We start from the raw sequence: 20,145 nt of genomic DNA on the forward strand, positions 1-20,145 counted from the left end.
ATACAGGGCCTACAAAGTCAGGGCCTTGGCTGTTTTGCACACTTTTATGTCCTTGGCTCCTAAAACGGTCCATGGCATCCAGCAGGCACTCAGTAAATGTTTGCTGAATGAAAGAATATGCCTCAACAGACTTGCATCTGGCCTACAGCAGGCACTGAATAAATATATACTAAATAAATGACGTTGATTCACGATTATACAACCAGGTAAATGTTATGTGAAAAATAACAAGGTGCCATCTTCACCGAAAGCCATCTCAACAGATTCTCTAACACAAGATTCTTGGCAAGATCACATTTGTTATAAGAACCCTGTAATTTAGGATGCATTTGCATATGTGATTCCTTCAAATCTTGGGCATCGCAGTTCCAGAGGGCTGTCAGATTCCTTTACATTCTATTCATCTTCTTATATCTGTCCAGCAGAAACCCTCCCTATGTGATTCTTTCTGCTTTTTGAGTTTTTAAAAAAGAATAGAAAACCTGAGACTCTGAACTGTGTGTAAAAAAAAATAAGCAAGATTGAAAAGAAATCTTATACTATTTATTACCAATAAAATTGAACACTATAGTTCAGAAACAGACAAAAATAGTTGATTAAGTCTTGAGATGAACACCAAATCTGGCTTTATGGTCAAGGAAGCAATAAAAACTGCATGAAACTTTCAAGGGCAGTCAGACAGAAACATTTCTCTGTTCTGGAAACTCTGTACTTTTAAGGAAGTCTTAAATGCAGTGTTGACTCTTCTGTTCATATTTTCCTGGTCTCTTATAGAGATCGAATTCTAAGTGGTTCATATTAGGAAAAGCTGGATTTTTATTTCCTTGTGGAAACTTTGGATGGATGATGGTGTCTGGGTGAGTGAATATAGACTTAAAATTTACGATTCCGTGACCAATTTAAGTATGTTAAAGATATAGATAGATAGATAGATAGATATAGATATAACCTACTGATCTTCCTTTTTAAGATTCCTTGTACCTGAAGACCAACAAGGGATCGAATTTCAGCCTAAAGACACATCATGTGTTTAAAGTATCTTCAGAACCAAAGCAAACCACAACCGAAACCTTCCCATTTTTCCCCAACAAGTGACTCATTCAGGTGAATGTCTTAGGAGAGTCTGCTCATGGCCAACAAAGGGAAGGTCATGTTGACTTCCCTCTTTGTCTCTGGGCAAGAGAAAATTCCAATATGTTCTCTCCGTGTGAACTCACGTCTGTTCCCTGTCAGCGGCTGAGATCTCCGAAACGAGTACCCCTGTCAACACGGTCTTGTTCATGCTTGCTTTTTAAGCTGTTTCTTTGTTTCCAGACCTGATCACAGACCCTTGAAAAAACTGTCAGGACACAGCAAACTGGAAAAAAGTCTGTGGTTCCAGTTAATTTGTTCCCAGTAAGCGGATGGCACAGCTGGGAAAGAACTGGTTCATATTTTATTCCAGTTTTGAGAAACTCTGAGATTGGCTTCTTGTTTTTCAAACTGTTTGGGATAAATTATTCAACTCATCTAACTAAATGCTGATGGCTGACACTTACCAAGATCTTGATTCGCCTCAACTCCTGATGCCGCATGCTGTACCAATTGTGGACACTCTTGACAACTCTGAGCCTGGATCTCTTACTATCTTCATCTCACAGATGGAGAGACTGAGGAACAGAGGGCTCGGTAACTGGCCCCAAGTTCCACAGCTGGTAAGTGGAGGAACTGAGCCGCGAGCCTAAGCACTCCGGCTCCAGAGCCCATAATCTTGTCCAGCCTCCAATCTAGCAAAGGGAAATTAACATGCTGTCTTTATGGAGTAAAGTGAACATGTATTCTGGTGCTCTTCTCTAGGAGAGAAACATACCTTGATAAGTTGCTTTGCCAAGAAAGGGGAGGCCCTAATGGCATCTTTAAGAGACAATAAAAAAAAAAGTTACAGCTTCACTGCTTTACATCTTAAAAGAAGAAATAATAGAATTGTGGGTTCCTTATACAGCACAACAGGGCAGGGGTCAGGCAGAGGAGCAGGGGCTGGGTGCCCAGAAGTGGCTTGGCCAAGGGACAGTAAGAATTAGAATGGTTTCTCCCCAGTTGCTTGGTGGATGGTCTTAGAATCCCCATAGGAGTTTGGAAGTCAAGTTAATTTAAATTTCAAAGACTGAGTGATATCATCTGACCTCTGGATTATTCTTATAAATGTTTAATATAATTCTAATAGTCACATATATTCCTTGGAAAACTGTACTTCTGGATACTCCGTTGGGTTTAAAATAGGATTATTTTTATAGTTGTGTCTTGTTCTCACCTGTGGACCAATAGTTTTCTTGAAAACCAAGGAGAAAGTGCCTACAGGCAAATCTGATGATTCCCAAATTATAATATCATGGGAGCTATAATGTAATATATAATATATAATATTATACTTTATATATAACATACATATAACGTATATATAATATAACATATATAACACATATAATATAACAAATAATATATCACTGATCTGAGAATAGATGCAAGGACACAAAACAAGCTTGACCAACATCCACTAAGAGATTCCACTAAGCAGTATGCCACACCGTTCTTAAATTTTTTTAACTTTTATTTATTTTTCAGAAAGGAAGAGACAGAGCATGAGTGGGGTAGAGGCAGAGAGAGAGAGAGAGGGAGAGAGAGAGAGAGGGAGAATTCGAAACAGTCTCCAGGCTTTGAGCTGTCAGCACAGAACCTGATGTAGGCCTCGAACTCGTGAACCATGAGATCATGACCTGCGCTGAAGTCGGATGCTTAACCAAGCTTAACCAACTGAGCCACCCAGGTGCCAGCCCCCTCGCCCCTGCACCAGTCTTTTAAATCAGTGATACTGAAGCAGAATTAACATATAATAAAATTCACTAATTTTGTGCTGAGTGTCTAAAGATATGCTCCATAGTGTCACCACCACCATATTCATGACATGGAACATCTCTGTCACTTATGGTCCTTTGTGTTCATCCCTTCCCCTACTTCCAGCCTCTGCAGGCAGCAATCAGCTTCTATCCTTTCAGTTTTGCCTTTTCTAATTTTTCATATAAAAGGAATCATATGATATGTAATCTTTTGTGTCTGGGTTCTTTCATTTTCCAAATGCTGTTGAGATTCATCCACGTTGTTGCATGTGAGTTTTACACTCTCTGGATGTACCACTGTTGACCCGTTTACCGATTGATAGACACTTGAGTTATTTCCAGTTTTAGCTCTCATAAATAAAGCAATCATGAACTTCATGTACTTCCATTTATATGACTGTGTTTTCATTTTTCTTGGGTAAATATTTAGGAGTGGTGTCAATAGGTCACATGGTAAGTGAATGTTTAACTTCATAAGGATTAGCCCAGCTGGTTTCCAAAGTGGCTATACAACTTTTTATTCTAACTCCAAGAGAGTTCCAGTCACTCTATCTCTTGTCAGAACTTGGTATTTTCAGCCTTTTTCATTTGAACCATTCTGTTGGGTATGTAGTGATGTCTCACTGTGGTTTGAATTAGTGTTTCCTAAATGATTAAGATACTGAACATCTTCTTATGTGTTTATTTGCCACTCATAAAGCAAATATTTTGCTCATTTAAAAAACTGAACTGTTTGTCTTCTTTTTGAATTACAAGAATTCTTTCAATATTCAGGATACAAGTATTTTATCAGAAACATGTTTTGGAAATATCTTCTCCCAGTGTGTGGCTTGAATTTTCATTCTTTTAATATTTTTTGGAAGAGCGAATGTTTTAAATATTGATGAAATTTAATTCATCAGTGTTTTCTTTTATGGCTCATGCCTTTGGTGCCCTATCCAAAAATCTCTGCCTAATCTAAGGCCACAAAAAAATTTTTTAAAACTTTTTTCTTTTAGAAGTTTTATATTTCTACTAGAAGTTTTAGAAGCTTTAAGTTTCTACTAGAAATCTATGGTTCATTTTGAATTAATTTTTGTGAACTGTGTGAAGTAAGGATTGAGATTCTTTTTGTCTGTATATATGGATGTTTGATTATTCCAGCACTAGTTTTCACCATGACTAGCCTAGTATCTACTATATTCTCGGTATTAAGCTGTACTTCTTAAAATTTTCTTCCTATTTTGAGCATGTGATAGCTCTTTTCTATATCCTTTTCTAATAGGGACCTGGGAACAATGAACTCAAGTTGGGGGGTGGAATGTGGTTGTAGTAATTCCTGAGATTTTCTCTGCATATTTTCTATCAGCTGGTATCTGCTTAATCTATCATCTCATCAGAATCAAATTCAACTGACATCCTCTCATCTTCTGGGTCAGAAAATTCATTAAGAGCTTATTCATTTAGTTTTGAGGGTGTAAAGGTAAAATCTAAGCATTAAGAATTTAGAAACTCAACAAATAAGTGGTGTAGCAGAGAGGACAGGAGCCTTCCACTTATAGGTTTAGGCTCAGGTGACAGATATATTTTCAACATCGGGAGGAAATCTCTAAATTTCTTGTACATGAGATCAGTGTGTGTAAAATCTGATTTTAAGCTTTCTAAGGAATGGTTAAATGCATTGGCCTATGCTTGGGTGGTTGGCTGGAACACCACTTTCCTGCTTCTACTAGTTTTCTAGTTGTTGGGGGAGCACCTGTTGTGTAACACCTCCTGGGTTTCTCTAGGCGATCACTCCTCTTTGGCAGGTGGAATAACTTATTTATTAGTGAATTTGGGGGCAACAACTGGGCACATGTGGCTCCATCCTCTTTCTTTCTCTTTGGGCCCCATGCAGCCTATAGAGGGCTCACATTCTTGTGGGGATGTGTTTCTTTCCAGTTCTTCCCATGACTTGAGTCTAAGTATGTCTTATTCTAGAATTTGATATTAGAAAGCTAGCTTGCCCACAGTTACAGTTGCTAACATATGCTCTACCAGTAAAAAAGGTGCCATTTTGCTCTTAGGATTGAACGTTACTTCTCAGTGGGTTCAGAGCATGGGTACAGACGAGAGTTGCAGTTTATGCGGCTTCTCCAACTGCAAAGGTCCAGACAAAATAGGATGCTAAAGATTGGTTTAATAAATGTCTGTAGTATTTAGTTATTATAAGACACATGGCTTACTTATCCAAGTCCACAAACACAAAGTAGGCTTACGATACAGTGGGAGTTTTGCTTATACATCATAACTTCCTGTAAAAAGAGTCAGGCAGCTCAAAGTACGTGTTGAGTCTTTATGCAATAGATATTTAGAACCAGGTTGGGCAGCTTACATTCAACAACAGTTCTATTCCACTGGGAAGCAGAGTTCAGACGAAAAGACCTCTTGAGGTTTATTTTAGGCCTATGAATTTATTGATAACTATATATATATTTTTAGCACATGAACAATACTGAAAATAAGCAAGTTTACGTTCGTACGATAAAACATCTCTACTCCTCCGGAGTGTACTTCTTCCTCACTGACACTAAAATCAGATGATGAGTTTAATGGTTCTTTGCACTGAAACCAAGTATTGGTTTTCATCATTCTGGTAATGTTCTTTGCCTTAGGGTCATATTCAAACTGCTTTGATCCACGGAAGAAATAGAAGAATCCTAGAGAGAGGGGATCATATGTTACCTTGCACAACTATATAATGGTTCCACACTTTTTAATTGAATGGGTATAGATTAAAATAATTGGACATTATGGAGAGAAAAGAACCTTCTACAATAATAGAGATATATTTTATTTTACTGCTGTCACATGAAAAACGTTATTTTTATTTTCCCAAGGAAGACGCCAAGGTATGAAACATGAATGTCAAGGGAGTTACCACCTTTCTAGCCAGACTGTGGTTCATGCCAAAGGTTCTCAAACTAGGTTTCAAAACAGTGTCTTAGCGAGCCACATATCCTGTGGATATGGCCTTGGGCCCTACATCCTCATTTTCCTCGAGTCATTCTGCTCCGTTTTAAGTATTAAGGTTTTATGTTAGACTTATCTGCAATAAAAGATGGTGTCACTCAGAAAAAATGTAGACCCCTGCTCACTCCACGTTCTAGGTTATTGTTCATCGTCAAAGTCTGAAGATATACCAGCTACAATGGTACATTAAATTGTGCGAGGCTCATTTAAAACTGTAGATTTCTGGATCTTACCCGCAATTCTAGATCTTTTTCGGAAACTCTGAAGAATTTGTAGTTTCTCACACAAACCCCAAGTGTGCACATTAAACTATGCACTAAATAGTTTGAGAGTCACTGTTCAGTGCCTGTGCTTAGTCATTTTTAACACGTAGAGCTTTTCAAACTCTTCAGGGGGTGTCTTTTAGCGACTATCTTGGATCAATGGTAAGTAAAGTTAATTTTGGTACTGTATGCATAGATTTGAAATAGTATAATAGAGAATATCATTTAGGACTTACTAATTCAGTTTGTGAGAATGTCTGCCTGGTTAGAGTTTATTATTACATGCGCTCCAGAATAGTAAAATTACAGGGGACCTGGGGGGCTTGGTTGGTATCTGACTTTGGCTTAGGTCACGATTTCATGGTTCATGAGTTCGAGCCCTGCGTCGGGCTCTGTGCTGACAGCTCAGGGCCTAGAGCCTGCTTCGGATTCTGTCTTCCTTTCTCTCTGCCCCTCCCCCACTCGTGATCTCTCTCTCTCTCTCTCTCTCTCTCTCTCTCTTTCTCTCTCTCTCTCAAAAATAAATAAACGTTAAAAAAATTTAAAAAAAGAATAGTAAAATTACATTAAAATAGAAACACCTACGTTTCTGTGCTACCTTCTTTCACAGACAGTAAAGTCTTCCAAGTATCCTAAAAGTTAGGCATTGATGCTTACCTTTATACTGGAAGGCGGCATCAACTCGGAGACCAATTCCTGGGAAGTACTTCACCACCCTCCGTGGGTACCCTCTGTCCATGGTTTGGGTCGCTTCATCAAACCTGGATGCATGGGTTTGAAAGGTTTACAGGGGATCTTTGCTTGGTGGGGAGGACTTAATCCTTCACCGCTTGGACTCAAATTGGGATGTGGAGAGGAAGTAGCCTCTAGGAGAGGAAAACTATCAGGCCAATAATTAAAATAACTACAATAAATAATTACAATTAAAATAATTAAAAACATGTTGGGGCGCCTGGGTGGCTCAGTTGGTTGAGCATCTGACTCTTGATTTCGTCTCAGGTCCTGATCCCAGCCAGGGTGGTGGGATTGAGCCCCACATTGGGCTCTGTGCTGAGCATGGAGACTGCTTCAGATTCTCTCTCCCTCTCTCTCTCTCTCTCTCTGTCCCTCCCCAGCTCTCTCTCTCTCTCTTTCTGAAAATAATTATAATTAAAAACATATCAAAAATTGTGTTTGGCTGAATCTTTTATATTGTCTTGAAAACAAGAAAAGATGAAGGATAAAAGCCACATCATTAGGAAGAATGATGCTATCCTGGGGAACTATTAAATCAACGTATTGGCCCACAAGAACCATACTCATAACTACAGAGAACACACTGGTGGTCACCAGGGGAGGGACGGTGGGTGGGGGATGGGAGAAGAGGTGACGGGGATTAAGGATTGCACCTGCTGTGATGTGCACAGGGTGATGTGTGGAAGCCGGAATTAAAACAAAACAAAAAAACAAACAAACAAAAAAAACAAATAAGGACTCAGCTTGGAGCATTCACAGGTTTTCACTAGATATGTTTGTGTTATTGGCAATTTGGTTGGCTTCACAAGCTTTATTATTTCATCTTATCTTTATTTATTTATTTTTTTAAGTTGGAGAAAGATCTTCGGACTCACTGACACACTCTTTTGTTTGGTGAATGTCATCCACCCACATAATTGGCTTTAAGAAGCCTCTAGGTGAGTTCTATTTCTGCCTGTGTTAAAGTGAGGCTATGTGGATATTTTTCTGCAGAATGAAATGAAGGGGTTGATTGTCTGTAAACTGACCTCCAGCACCAGATGCCCACAAAGAAGTAGGTTTTTCTTAGGCTGTGGTCACAGACAGCCGCATCGATTTTCTTCACATGTCTTGGGAAGCCGAGTGTATGGATCGATTTGGGATAATCTGGCAAGACTGCATATCCTCTGATCATCCAGAAGTTGTCATCTAGGAAGAGAGAACGTGATTATCTTATCCATTTCCTAGAGGGAAAAAGAGATGTCTAAAGCACTTTGAAAATAATGAATGTGTCATCTCTCAGGCTCAATGCCTAGAGATTTAGTGATCTTATGTCTCCATTTATTCTTACTGCTTTCATGAGCTGCTTTTATCGTTAGTTTTACACAAATAACATCCATCTACAGTTAATAGTGTTCGTGCACGCGAGTGTGCATGTCAATTGGTTTCACTGTATTGATCATTTCTCTGACAACTATGTTTGCACATGTTCTCCTAAATTTCAGCCTCCAAGGATTCTCAAAGGCAAGTAATCTGCTGAAATCCAGATGAAAAGTAGCAATGCTGAATTAAATATAAGATTCCAGTTAAATTTGAATTGCAAATAAACAGCGACTAATTGGGGGCGCCTGGGTGGCTCAGTCGGTTAAGCGTCCGACTTCGGCTCAGGTCAGGATCTCACGGTTCGTGGGTTTGAGCCCCGTGTCGGGCTCTATGCTGACATCTTGCTCAGCGCCTGGAGCCTGTTTCGGATTCTGTGTCTCCTCTCTCTGCCCCTCCTCAACTAGCACTCTGTCCCTCAAAAATAAATAAATGTTAAAAATTTTTTTTAAAAAACAGTGACTAATTTTTGGTAAAAGTATATTCAAAATACTGCAAGGGACATACTTCTACTAAAAACATTATGTGTTTTATCTGAAATTCAAGTAATCTTGTGCTGTTATTTGCCAAATCTGGCGACTGTAGTGGAAAGGGAATATAAAAGGGAAGTGGGTTACCTTCATTTGGTAGAAAAAAGATAGTTTTTAGTTTTTATCATGCAGGTTTCTTTTAGCTCCCGTGCAATTGGGATGATGTTTGTCTTCACAGTCACCGAGAACCCCTGGGTAGTTTTTCTTTACAACAGGAACCCACCGTCACGGCAGAAGCGCTCTCCCTTCGGCCCGTGCATGAATATTATGTTCCTGGTACCAGAAAAGCCACTGACCAGTTCAGGCATCCAGAGACACAAACCGTGATGGGCAACGTTACCTTTAAAAACTAGAATCTTATCTTTGGGGTTCTCATATGCAGCTTGAATATCCGTTGGCAGCAATGGCCAGAACGAAGAGATTAGTTCAAAGTCAACGTCAGTGATGTCGTAATAGATCCTCCATACGTGCCTGTGTGAAACAAAACCACTTTACACATGCAGCCTATACTGCAGTGAAAACACTGTAAACCTAGGCTGGCCTCTTATTTAACTGGCTAGCATTCTCATCAGGTAATTTAGAGCATGAACACAATTTTCCTCGGCAAAGTTAGGTGGGTGTGGGCTCAGTTCTACCCTTTGGACGGTCAAGGTCAGGACGTGCCTTTGCGCCACTCTCCTGGGTGCTTAGAGTAGCAACCTACCCACAGGAATGTCAGTTCTGAGAGATCAATGGCCTCATTTTGGCCAAAGCAGCAATACTCAAGATTTGAAGGCAACACCAAGCGTTCTAAGAGGAACTCATGGGTCTGATGTTTGCTAGAATGAAGAAATGTTATCAGTGCATGCTATAGTATTTTCTCAGATGTTCCCCTCTGGCTGTAAAGCTCTGAGTCTACGAAGGAGACCCACAAAGCCCTGACATTCTGTTTCCCTTCCCACACTGGTGATCCCTCCCTGAGACCCCCAGGTGGCCGCAGCTTCTGCTGTGAGGAGCATGTCATCTGAGTGCTGTGTAGTCGTGGGTGGAGGCTGACAGATCTCAGATACTCTGCCATTGTGCCCATACCCTTGTGAGATGGTCTATGTCCCAATGCTTGGTCTGGAAATACAGTCATGGTACACACAGCTGACTTGCTGTGTTGCAATTCAAGTCCAGTAAGTTAAGCACGGCGAGAGAGAGAGAGAGAGAGAGAGAAGAGAAGAGAAGAGAAGAGAGATTTCTTACTATAGCCACCACACTGAGGCAACATTAAGGAATGGTCTGCTCAGACAGTGTGAACAACTGCCTCCCTAAGTAGGAAAAAGACCTAATTTTTATCATTTGGTGATCTCCAGGGGGTAAATACTCCAACCATGGGCAGTTTCAAGCTACCAAAGTGAGGTGAAGTGGTTTGCAAAAGTCCCCAAAATTTAACGATTGGCTCCTGAAATGGTATAGGTCAGCTTCAGCACCGCTGAGACTGGTGTACTATTTGAGCTAAGAAGTCTCTGGAAGTGACTCTACCACATCTTCTTATACAATGGCAATGAAAAAAAAATGCTTACGAACACTTAAAAATTAACTTACCAAACACGCAAGAGATACATACACATCGTAAAACATTCAAGTGCTATGGGCAGTTATAAAATGTAAAGGAGGAGGAATGTGTTCTCACTATCCGTGATTCTCTCTTCATCCCCAAATCTCTTGGAAAGAAAAATATTCACAGGAAGTTGAGGTGTTTAAGGGAAAGGGTTTACCTGCCTTTAAAGAACATTACTTCTCTGCGCAAAGTGGTGATAGCATCAAAAGTCAAATCAGGGTCACAGGCATGGGGGACAGTGGGTCCCTTTGGCTTAGCAGATGCCTTAGGTAGACTCCCTTTGATGAGAAAAGAAACACCACAGTGAATTAAGAAGGCGTGTGGAAATACCTACAGAAGGATCTTACTCAAGTATTTTCTTCATGGTGATATTTCAAGAAGTGATTTTTTCACTTCCCTTCTGGAAAGCTTCCTATTTAGTTCACGTATATTCAGATTTATGATGTTGCTCACCATAGATGGATTGGATTCCGTTGATATCATCCTGAGAAAGCGGGTATTTGTTAGGATCCAGGGAGACATAATTTGGGAACATCAAAGCTGTCTGATCATTGGAGTGCGAGAGCCCCAGTGCGTGGCCAAATTCATGAGCCGCCACAAGAAATAAGTTGAATCCTTAACAAAAACAGGAAAAACATAGGTATATGGGTCAACCAAAAGGAGAAGGGTTACATCTGAGACTAGGAAGTAACTGAGGGGAAAGAAGAAAAGGCTTGCCATTGCGGGGATAATTCTCATGTGCACCATGATGTATCTGGGAAATGTTTCCATATGAGTAATTGGTATTAGTCATATCATGGAGAGATATGACCCAGAGCAAGTACATGGCAGGAAGCAGGAGTATCAGAAATGGACCCTATGTAGAAAATAGAGGGGCGCCTGGTGGCTCAGTCAGTCAAGCATCTAACTCTTGATTTCGGCTCAGATCATGACTTCACAGTTGGGTTCAAGACCCACCTTGGGCTCCGCATTGACAGCACGGAACCTGCTTGAGATTCTCTCCCTACCCTTCTCCCTTCTCCTCCCACCATGTGCACACACGCACACTCTCTGTCACAAAATAAATAAATAAACTAAAAAAAACAGAAGCCACCAGTTTTTGGTTGTTGCTGGGCTACACTGTATGGGATCACGTATCTCCTACTTGTATCCTTCAGAGGTTCCCTGCTGCTGTTGGATCAAGTCCAAAGATCTTAAATGGCCATTAATGATCTAGTCCCTGCCTTTTTTCCAGCCTCACATTTTATCTCATATTTCATGAGCCAACCATACTGAATCATTTGCATGTCTCATTTGTTCCATAGTCCTTATTTTTAAAAGTTATTTAAATGTTTACTTGGAGGGGGGCCACGGGGCTCAATCATGATCCATGAGATCACGACCTGAGCTGAAATCCAGAGTCACATGCTTAACCGACTGAGCCACCCAGGCATGTTTCTTCTAATCTCTGTATTTTACCACCTACATTCTGTCTACCCAGAATATTATCTCCCCCATCCTCTGTTTGCCTAGCTCTCCTATTTGTTGCTCAGGAAGCCCCACTAGAATCATCTCCTTCATGAGGTTTCTCTTATCCCTCCACCTACTATCCAGTGTTTCCATAGACTCAGTGTTTAATTGTGTCATAGCACATACGGGACTGCATGAAGCAACCTTTCAGTACAGGGACTGTGTCTTAACAGCCTTTTACTCCTGGTGGTTACTAAACTACCTATCAGTAGCAGGTGCTTAATCATGGTTGCTGGATCTCCAGGTGTTTGCATGAAAGAATGTTTAGATGAGCTCCTGCACAATGCATCGCCCCCCATCCCCCCTACTTCCCCATACTAGAGGGCTCGCCATGCATGGTGAAATCGCCTTTTTATCCTGCTGTCTCTCCCACTGGTCTGTAAGGTTCTATTTTTTATGTTATTTTTTTTAACATTTATTTATTTTTGAGACAGAGAGAGACCATGGACAGCGGAGGGTCAGAGAAAGACGGAGACACAGAATCTGAAACAGGCTCCAGGCTCTGAGCCATCAGCACAGAGCCCGACGCGGGGCTCGAACCCACGGACAGCAAGATCATGACCTGAGCCGAAGTCGGATGCTTAACTGACTGAGCCACCCAGGCGCCCCGGTCTGTAAGGTTCTAAAGATAACACTGTCCTTGGACTTGGAATCAAGCCTATGGATCCTAAAGAAAAGGCTGAGCCTTCTATGATGGAGCCTTGTCCAATGATGTTTGCACAAAACAAACCTGGACCGGTCAAGAATTCTCTTATGGTCCTTCATGCTTTTGTGCTCTGGCCTTTGCTGGCACCTCTTGTCTGGCTGGCAGTGTCACTGGGTATGCTTTTGGACAAGACGGGACAAGTGACTCATTGAAAAGATAACTCACACTCAGGTCATCTCAATGAATTCCAAACCTTTCTCCTGGTTTTTCAGACACTGTCTGTGTCCCATTCACCATTTCAGCCTGGCCTTCTGCCACAATCCTGGTACATGAGTTGGTTGGGTTATTCTGTCCAGAACACTCTCTATGCCACTTTGCTTTCTGAGTTCCTGCTTAGCCTTCAATGCAGGCTTGGTATCACTTCCTCCCCTGACCTCTGTGTTTGGGTTCAAATTTCTTTTACATGCTCCTACTACCTTGCCATTGTTTCTTCTATCCCAGTGTTGGTCAGACTGATTTTAATTGCCAGTTGACAGTGTGTGTCCCCTAGACTGTAAACCCCTGAAGGGCAGGGTCTGTGTCTTGCACACTAACATTTACTCCATTTGTATCATAGTGGGTGTGGAGTAAGGGATTTTTGATTGACTTCATTTACCAAACGTGTGGAGCATCTATCACGTGCTGATTTGAACAAACTATGACATTGACCCACAGACTATCTGGAGTTACTTGGTCAGGACTGAACTGTGATCTTGTATACCACACATAAAGAGAGCCATAGCCTTGCTCTCCTGGGACCCTGGAAACCAGACACCAGACCCAAGGCGACTGGAGTCAATGACAGAAAACAACGGGGAGAATCTGAGAGTTTACGGAGACCTGCTCCTTTGTCGGATGCACGCACGTTTTCTGCAGTAAAGTTTTAGTGTTTGTTTGAAAAGTAATAAAATATTTCTTATTTTAGTACCAGGCAGGTGTTTAAAAGAAATAAAACCAACACAGTTGCTCTGAAGGAATAGTTTGAATGTAAAGATTAGGGTCAACTTACTTCGCAGGTGGGCAAGTGTTAGAAGAGAAAGTTCATGCTTTTAAATAGCCCTTGTACAGGCCATGAACTCACGCACCATCCTTCGATGACTAACTCAAGATGACCACCTCCCTAGAGTCTTCTTCAATCTGGAAGCCACAGATGACTTGTACTATCTGTATAACACACAGCACACTGTGCCTTGTGGGGTGGTTATGTGGTCTGGGCCTCGCACCACACAACATCATGACCTCTGAAGGGCTGGAAACTTTCTAGTACAACTTTGTGGTCCGTCCGATGCCTTGCACAGTTCCAGGCACATAGTGGACCTTCAGGCGTTGTGGGTGTATGAATGGATGTACGAGCACAAGAATGCGCCGATCACAGCAGGATGAGCAACTTTGGGAGGGTGTTGTGTGGATGAGGCTCTGACCTGTACAAGCACAACTGTCCGAAAGAATACTGAATACTTTCATCGATGTCATCTTGGAATATGGGAAACTGGGGTGGGAGGGGGTGGAACTGAGAAGTAAAAAGCAACTAATTGCACAGCTATTCGTTCCAGAGATTGTGCGGAATGATAAAATTTTTGTTCAGGAAGAAGATGGGACTCACCTGCTCCATCCTTGGTCCAGTTTTCATCCTCATCAAAGTGAGTGTCTCCACCCAGACCCAGCCCGGGAGGGAAGGCGTGGCCGAGGACCCCCAAGGGGCCGTCGAAGTAACGAGGACACCGACCGTGGACTGAGACACAATTCACAGGGGAGAAGGTCAGCCTCTTCAAATCTCCAGAGATGAAAATAGGCATACTTTTCTGTCTGCTGTACCCTTACCTCGGGTCCTAAAGGCAATCATGATGTCTGCGATCCCCCTGGAAGTCTTGGTGAATGTTAGTGGAGTAACCCTGCTCCACACTTCTAGGCCATTCCTGATAGCCTCGTCCACGTCTGCTCGTGACATATCTGGAGTGTAGTTTACGATTCTTAAAAATTTCAAAAATAGACCAATTGGTGGTTACACATGCACATAGGCACACACAGACACAAAGAAAATCATTTCTTATCGATTGTATGCTGCAGTGACTTCTAGTAGTGTGCTATTGTTGCACGTGTATCATACTTTTCTACTTTCACAAAAGCTATACAACCCAGTCCTCCCATCTGCCCTATTGATCAGCTAGTCTTCTAGCACTTTACAAATGAGGCTCCAAGAGGTTAAATGACGTCCTTAAGATCACCTCCGAAGTGGGAGAGCATTAATGTCATGTCTGTGCTTGCTGTGGACATGGGTGATTACACAAACATTTTAAACAGATTGGAGGTTTGTTTTCTCAGATGCCTGTGGAAATCAGCCTTGAGCATGTGTCTCAAGAGTCTCCCTTGAGAGCCTTAAAGAATTACTCACTCAGAAAAAGATTTTCCTCTTGTTTATACTCCCTATCTTGCCAAACCTAGTTTTATTTTAATTCCTAAGACCCAATACAATGAAGGAAGAACTAATCCTCTCTAGGGTCTATCAAGAGGGCCCTAGAGCAAAGTCAAGGCCGCTGACTCATATCAGAAGCACGCTTCGTCCTCTTCCTGCCAGTGACCAGCCCCCTTTCCTCGACATGCCTGAGGGCAAACTCCGTACTTCACACCGGGGTCCATCTGAGACCCGAAGGCTCTAACCCACCTGTGTCCGTGACATGGACTGGCTGTGCCCCAGGCTCCTCCCATTCTCTCCCGATCATACTCCACCTGCACCTTCAGCCATCTGCAATCAGATGGCGGTGCTTCTGGTCCCGCCGAGGAAGCGGCCGAGGCCAGAGACAAAAGCAAATGTGTCAGAGCCAGTCTGCTGCTAAGACTGACTATGGCAAACAACCTTCTGTTTCAGTGTCTCTGTTTGAGGTGGTCCTCAGAGTGGTGCCGACGTCCCAGTTTTGTGGGGAGAATTGCTCTAAGTGAGATCTGGGAAGGGCCATGCACCTAGCAGGTGCTTGGTAGAATAAACTATTGTTCCTCGCAGATTATACCCCAAGGTCTTGGCTTAGGGGGAAGTGAGTTGGCGGAGTCATTACCTGTATGTGAGGTTGTGTCTCCTCCACCCCGGGAGAGTGTAGCCATACTGACCCACATCAGGCACGCCACACCTGGGTGTCATCATGATTGCAAGAGTGTTTGAGTCCAGCTGTCCAGTCACTGTCAATCCAAAAAATGCTTGCATTTCCCGAATTTTGCCATCTATGAGAGTCCTGTTCTTGCTTTGAACAAGATGACTCCCTTCTATTTCAAGAGAGTAGAACTGGTTGAGATATGCCTGGCCAAAGAGACAAAAAAAAAAAAAAAAAAAAGGCACAGACTACAAGACAGCAGATCTGTATCTCAGGATAAAACAAAATTTCCTGAAACCCTTTGAGCAGTGGTGGGGGTGGGGGGAGAAAGAAATAAGGAGCCAGGGAAGGAAGGAGCCAGACGGGGAAAGAAGAAAGGAGGGAAGGAGAGAGTCACCGTGTGTTTTCAATTTTCAAGAAGTGGCCGAGCTGTGTGCGACCAGAACCTTCCAAAGCACACAGCCTGCCATGCTCCAAATCTCCACAGAGGACGATCGGCTTCTTCTACGTGGTAAATGACCACACATCTTACCCATTTCTGCTGTTACTTTCATTTATACTCCCTATAAATTTTGTTTCCTTGGGACAAATTCTAGAAGAGATACGTGGTTTTTCATTTGGCAAATTTAATTAATTTAACCAAACATGGCAAATTCACAGGACCGATCTTTAGAGGGAATGTCCAAGGCAATGTCTCTTTCATGCATATGGGGGTAAGCGGTCTAGAGTTAGAGCTGGGCCCCCCTGGTTGTACAGGGATGTCCATTTCTCCCAGGGCCGCCCTCTTGCTCCTCCCTCTGTCTTTACTTGGAACCGTCATGAGAAATGGTGGCAAATCTCCTTCCCCACCCCCATCCCACCCCACACACGGTTACTTGGTGTCCTTGGAGCTGGGGGAAAGTACAGGAATCTTTTGGAGGAATTTGCTGTCTTTTTAGGTTCCAAGACAATCGGTACAATTCATTTTTTACAGATAGCCGACATCAACATTTATGGAGACAGTACCTGTGCCAGGTGCATGGTCTCCTCAGGGTCCATCTTTCGGGCTGTAGGAAACGCAGAGCAAAACGTTACACAGAGCAAAAACAGAAGCAGAAGGCTCTTCATTCCTCTCTCTTTTCAGTTGAAGCCTGTCTCTGTTGCCACAGAATTGAGAAAACAACAGTGAGACGTGGCATGAATTGGCTTGTATCGTTATTTAATTTGTAACAGGCAAGGACCACTTGCCATGAAGTGTGTCATGATATGCTTTTTTTTCCCCTTAGGTTGACTTGATTTTGCAATCATGATCTGCAGTTTTTTTTTTTTTGTTTTGTTTTGTTTTTTTAGTAAACACAATCATTGCTCGTTACTGAATTGAACACCAAGTCGGCCTCCAAGTTACTTTTGTCCTTGTGAAGTTGGGAGGTTTTCCTATGTTTGAAATTCTTGAGAGTTTATAATTTTCTTTTGAACGAACCTCCCGAATATCTTGGATAGAAAGGGGTCGTGAAAGGACACGGGACTCAGGAATCAGATTACCCTAATTAACTAGGACAAACTTCACATGTTCGTTGGGCACCTGTATTTGCCCGTCACCATAAATGGAAGCATGAAGAAGATACTGTTCCAATCTCGTTGGAGAATTCAGACATACACAGACGTGAATGCCAGACACAGGCAAGTGGCAAAATGTACAGGGAAGAGTCCAGAGCTTGAGAAGGGTAGGGGGAGTGGGTCGCTGTTAATGGAGGTCCTGGCCGCAACAGGCAGGTGGGGCTTCCGCTGCGTCTTGAAGAATGGGTAGGATTTGAACCCCAGAGAGGATGTGTGGAGGGAGGCCATAGGAAGCAGGTAGCACAGCAGAAATGAAGCGCAGGAAATCTGGCCGATGGGAGCAAATGCATGTGCAGACAGCCAAGCGAGATGGGGGTGGTTGGTCTAAGAAAGAGTGCAAGGAAAATGAATGTTTGGAATCTTTTCATGCCTCAGAATGTCCCTCATTCCATCCTGACACTTGACCGAGGGTGTGTCCGTAGAATTTCAGGCTGAAATAAATTTTCTTTAGAACGTGGAAGGTAGTCTTCCCTTGTTTTCTAGAATGTGCTATTGTTGCTGGGGAGTCTTTTGTTCTGATTCTTGATATTTTTGCTTCTGAAAAATGTTGGAAATATTCTCTTTATGCAGATATCCTAAAATTTCATAATGATGTCTTTTGATGTGGTTTTCCTTTTTTCTTTTTTCTCTTTTCTTTTTTGCGTTAACATTGCTGGGCGTAAGCAGTTCTGTCATTATGAAAACCTCAAGGGCACTTTCCTACGTTATTTGATAATTTCTTCCAACCCGATTTTCCTTCCTCGTTCTGGAATCCATATATCTATCGGACCTCTTGGATTGAATCTCTTTGCTCCTAATATATCTACTACCGTTTTCTGTCAACATTATTTCCCAGCCCAACAATTATGTTTCTTATTTCAGCTATATTTTTAGTTTCCAATGTTCTCTGAATATTTTACTTTTTCTTTTTCTCACATTTTTAAGGGGTGTTTGGATGTAAAATATGGCTTATCTTTTGAGAACTTATAGTATTTTTAAGTTTATCTTGACATCTTCTTTTACTCCCAGAATTGTCTCTGTTTCTTCAAAGTTTCTTTCTGGGTGTCTGTGTTTAACACTGGAAAATGTTCTCCCATGTTTGGATCCTTTGTGCTGTGCCATCTATTCAAGAACGAGAGAGCAGAGAGCTGCCGGGAGGCTCTGGGAGCACGGCCAGGACTTGTGAACCGATGACCCTCCCTGCGGGGAGGTGGGGTGTGCTCCAGACACTTCGTGTGATGCATTAGTTGGGATAAGATTTGGTTGAACATACGAGAACTCAAGGTGACAGATGATTCATAAAATAAAAGTTATTTCTCGTTCACATAGCAGAAGTCCGGGTTGGGAAGGGCAGGACCTGTCTGACAAGTCCCCACCCCGAGGACGCAGGCAACATCCACATCAGGACACTTCTCTCTCCGTGCAGCGCTCCGTGGTCCAGGCAGCTGCGTAGGCTCCGACCATTGCGTCCGCATTACAGGGAGCAGGAAGGAGGATGGCAGAGAAAGGAGGGTCCCCGTCTCTTTCGAGAAGCCCATGCAATAATCTGCTTATGCATTTTGGCAAGACGTGAAACACTGGCCCCATCTGGCTATAAAGACCACGGCATCTGGTCTTTTAGCTGAATGCGTTGCTGCCTCCAATCCAAGTGGGGTCTTGGGAGGCGGAGAAAGGTCACGTAGGCTGTTAGCAACATGTGCCACCTGGAGATTTCTACAGTGCCACAATCTATAAAGCTTCCTTCTTGGGCTGTTACATCTCTCCAGAGAAGACTTCTCCAATTTCCCATCGTTTTAAGCTCCCACCAACAGATGTAGGAGATGTCTCTGGCACCCTTTCTGCTTAGTTCCCAGGGCACATGACATCCAGGAGCCGCCTGTGCGGGAGGGAAGTGAAGGAGGAGTGCGCCAGCCTCCCAGCCCTTCCAGATATGAACGGTTAAAAGGGATTGGGTTGGCTTCTCAGGGGGTCCAGCTGGAATCGAGCCCAGAATGCCCATCGTAGGAAACTTGATCACACGTATTTGTACTGGCTTTTCTCGTCCACCTCAGGCTGCCTGCCTCCCCACTCTTGCTTCCTGGGACCACGTCCCCAGTGAATTAATTGCAGCAACATCTGGACTTGGGCTTTGGTTTCAAAGAAATTTAAAGGAGATAAAAAAATAACCTCATTAAGTTCTAAGCTCAGATTCTGGTAGCTCTTAGGTTAACTTCAGTTTAACAGCCAGAAAATACCACATATCGTCCAGAAGAGAACCATAAAATGAGGAGCAATTTTGGAATTCTTTGTTTCACTTCCTATAGCTGTCCACTTCCTAGGACTCTGTGAAATATGGTTAAAGAAGTAACAAGGAGCTCGGTTCTGCTCTCAAAAACGTATAGGTGGGCCAAGAACCTCTCATAACTAGTTAGCGCAACAAGCAGGTGTTCTGAGAGGAAGCTCCTACCTCCATGCCTGAAAAAACAGACGTAAGAAGTCTTAGGAAATATAATAGTCTGAAATGGACTCTAATGTTAAAAATGAAATACTCTGTTCTGGGTGACTCGGTTGATTAAGCTCTCGAGTCTCCATTTTGTCTCAGGTCATGATCTCACAGTTTGGGAGGTCGAGCCCTGCGTCAGGCTCTGCATTGACAACACAGAGCCTGCTTGGGATTCTCTCTCCCTCGTCTCTGCCCCTCCCCAGCTCTCGCTCTCTAATAAATACACTTAAAAATTTTTTTTAAATGTTTTTATTTATTTTTGAGACAGAGAGAGACAGAGCATGAGCAGGGGAGGGGCAGAGAGAGAGAGGGAGACACAGAATGTGAAGCAGGCTCCAGGCTCTGAGCTGTCAGCACAGAGCCTGACGTGGGGCTCGAACTCACGGACCGTGAGATCATGACCTGAGCCGAAGTCGGACGCCCAACCGACCAAGCCACCCAGGCGCCCCTAATAAATACACTTTTAAAAAAATTA

The 20,145-nt window shown here is 42.7% G+C and overlaps 1 protein-coding gene across 6 annotated transcripts; it reads right to left on the reverse strand.

Annotated features, from left to right (window-relative positions):
• Positions 1 to 521: 521 nt before the first annotated feature.
• Positions 522 to 19,745, reverse strand: MMP27 (matrix metallopeptidase 27). 6 transcript variants are annotated; one of them, XR_006960515.1, is made up of 11 exons: positions 16,619 to 19,744; positions 15,581 to 15,819; positions 14,352 to 14,500; positions 14,134 to 14,262; positions 10,790 to 10,951; positions 10,494 to 10,614; positions 9,092 to 9,222; positions 7,891 to 8,050; positions 6,785 to 6,888; positions 2,291 to 2,375; positions 1,814 to 1,832 (listed from the first exon to the last, which is right to left on the reverse strand). XR_006960515.1 is itself a non-coding variant. In XM_047070310.1 (10 exons), the coding sequence occupies exons 1-10, from the start codon at positions 16,718 to 16,720 to the stop codon at positions 1,630 to 1,632; spliced, it is 1,434 nt and encodes a 477-aa protein (XP_046926266.1). In that variant the 5' UTR covers positions 16,721 to 19,745; the 3' UTR covers positions 522 to 1,629. The 6 variants fall into 6 exon arrangements, 5 of the variants coding, with proteins under 5 accessions (XP_046926266.1, XP_046926269.1, XP_046926270.1 ...); XM_047070310.1 differs by lacking the exons at positions 1,814 to 1,832; positions 2,291 to 2,375 and adding an exon at positions 522 to 1,766 and having other exon boundaries at positions 16,619 to 19,745; XM_047070313.1 differs by lacking the exon at positions 2,291 to 2,375 and having other exon boundaries at positions 1,745 to 1,832.
• Between the last annotated feature and the right edge of the window lie 400 nt (positions 19,746 to 20,145).

The sequence above is a fragment of the Lynx rufus genome, unplaced genomic scaffold (assembly GCF_022079265.1).
Source record: "Lynx rufus isolate CCGP_SWC_20201006 ecotype Redwood Valley unplaced genomic scaffold, mLynRuf1.p SCAF_9, whole genome shotgun sequence".
Taxonomy (NCBI): domain Eukaryota; kingdom Metazoa; phylum Chordata; class Mammalia; order Carnivora; family Felidae; genus Lynx; species Lynx rufus.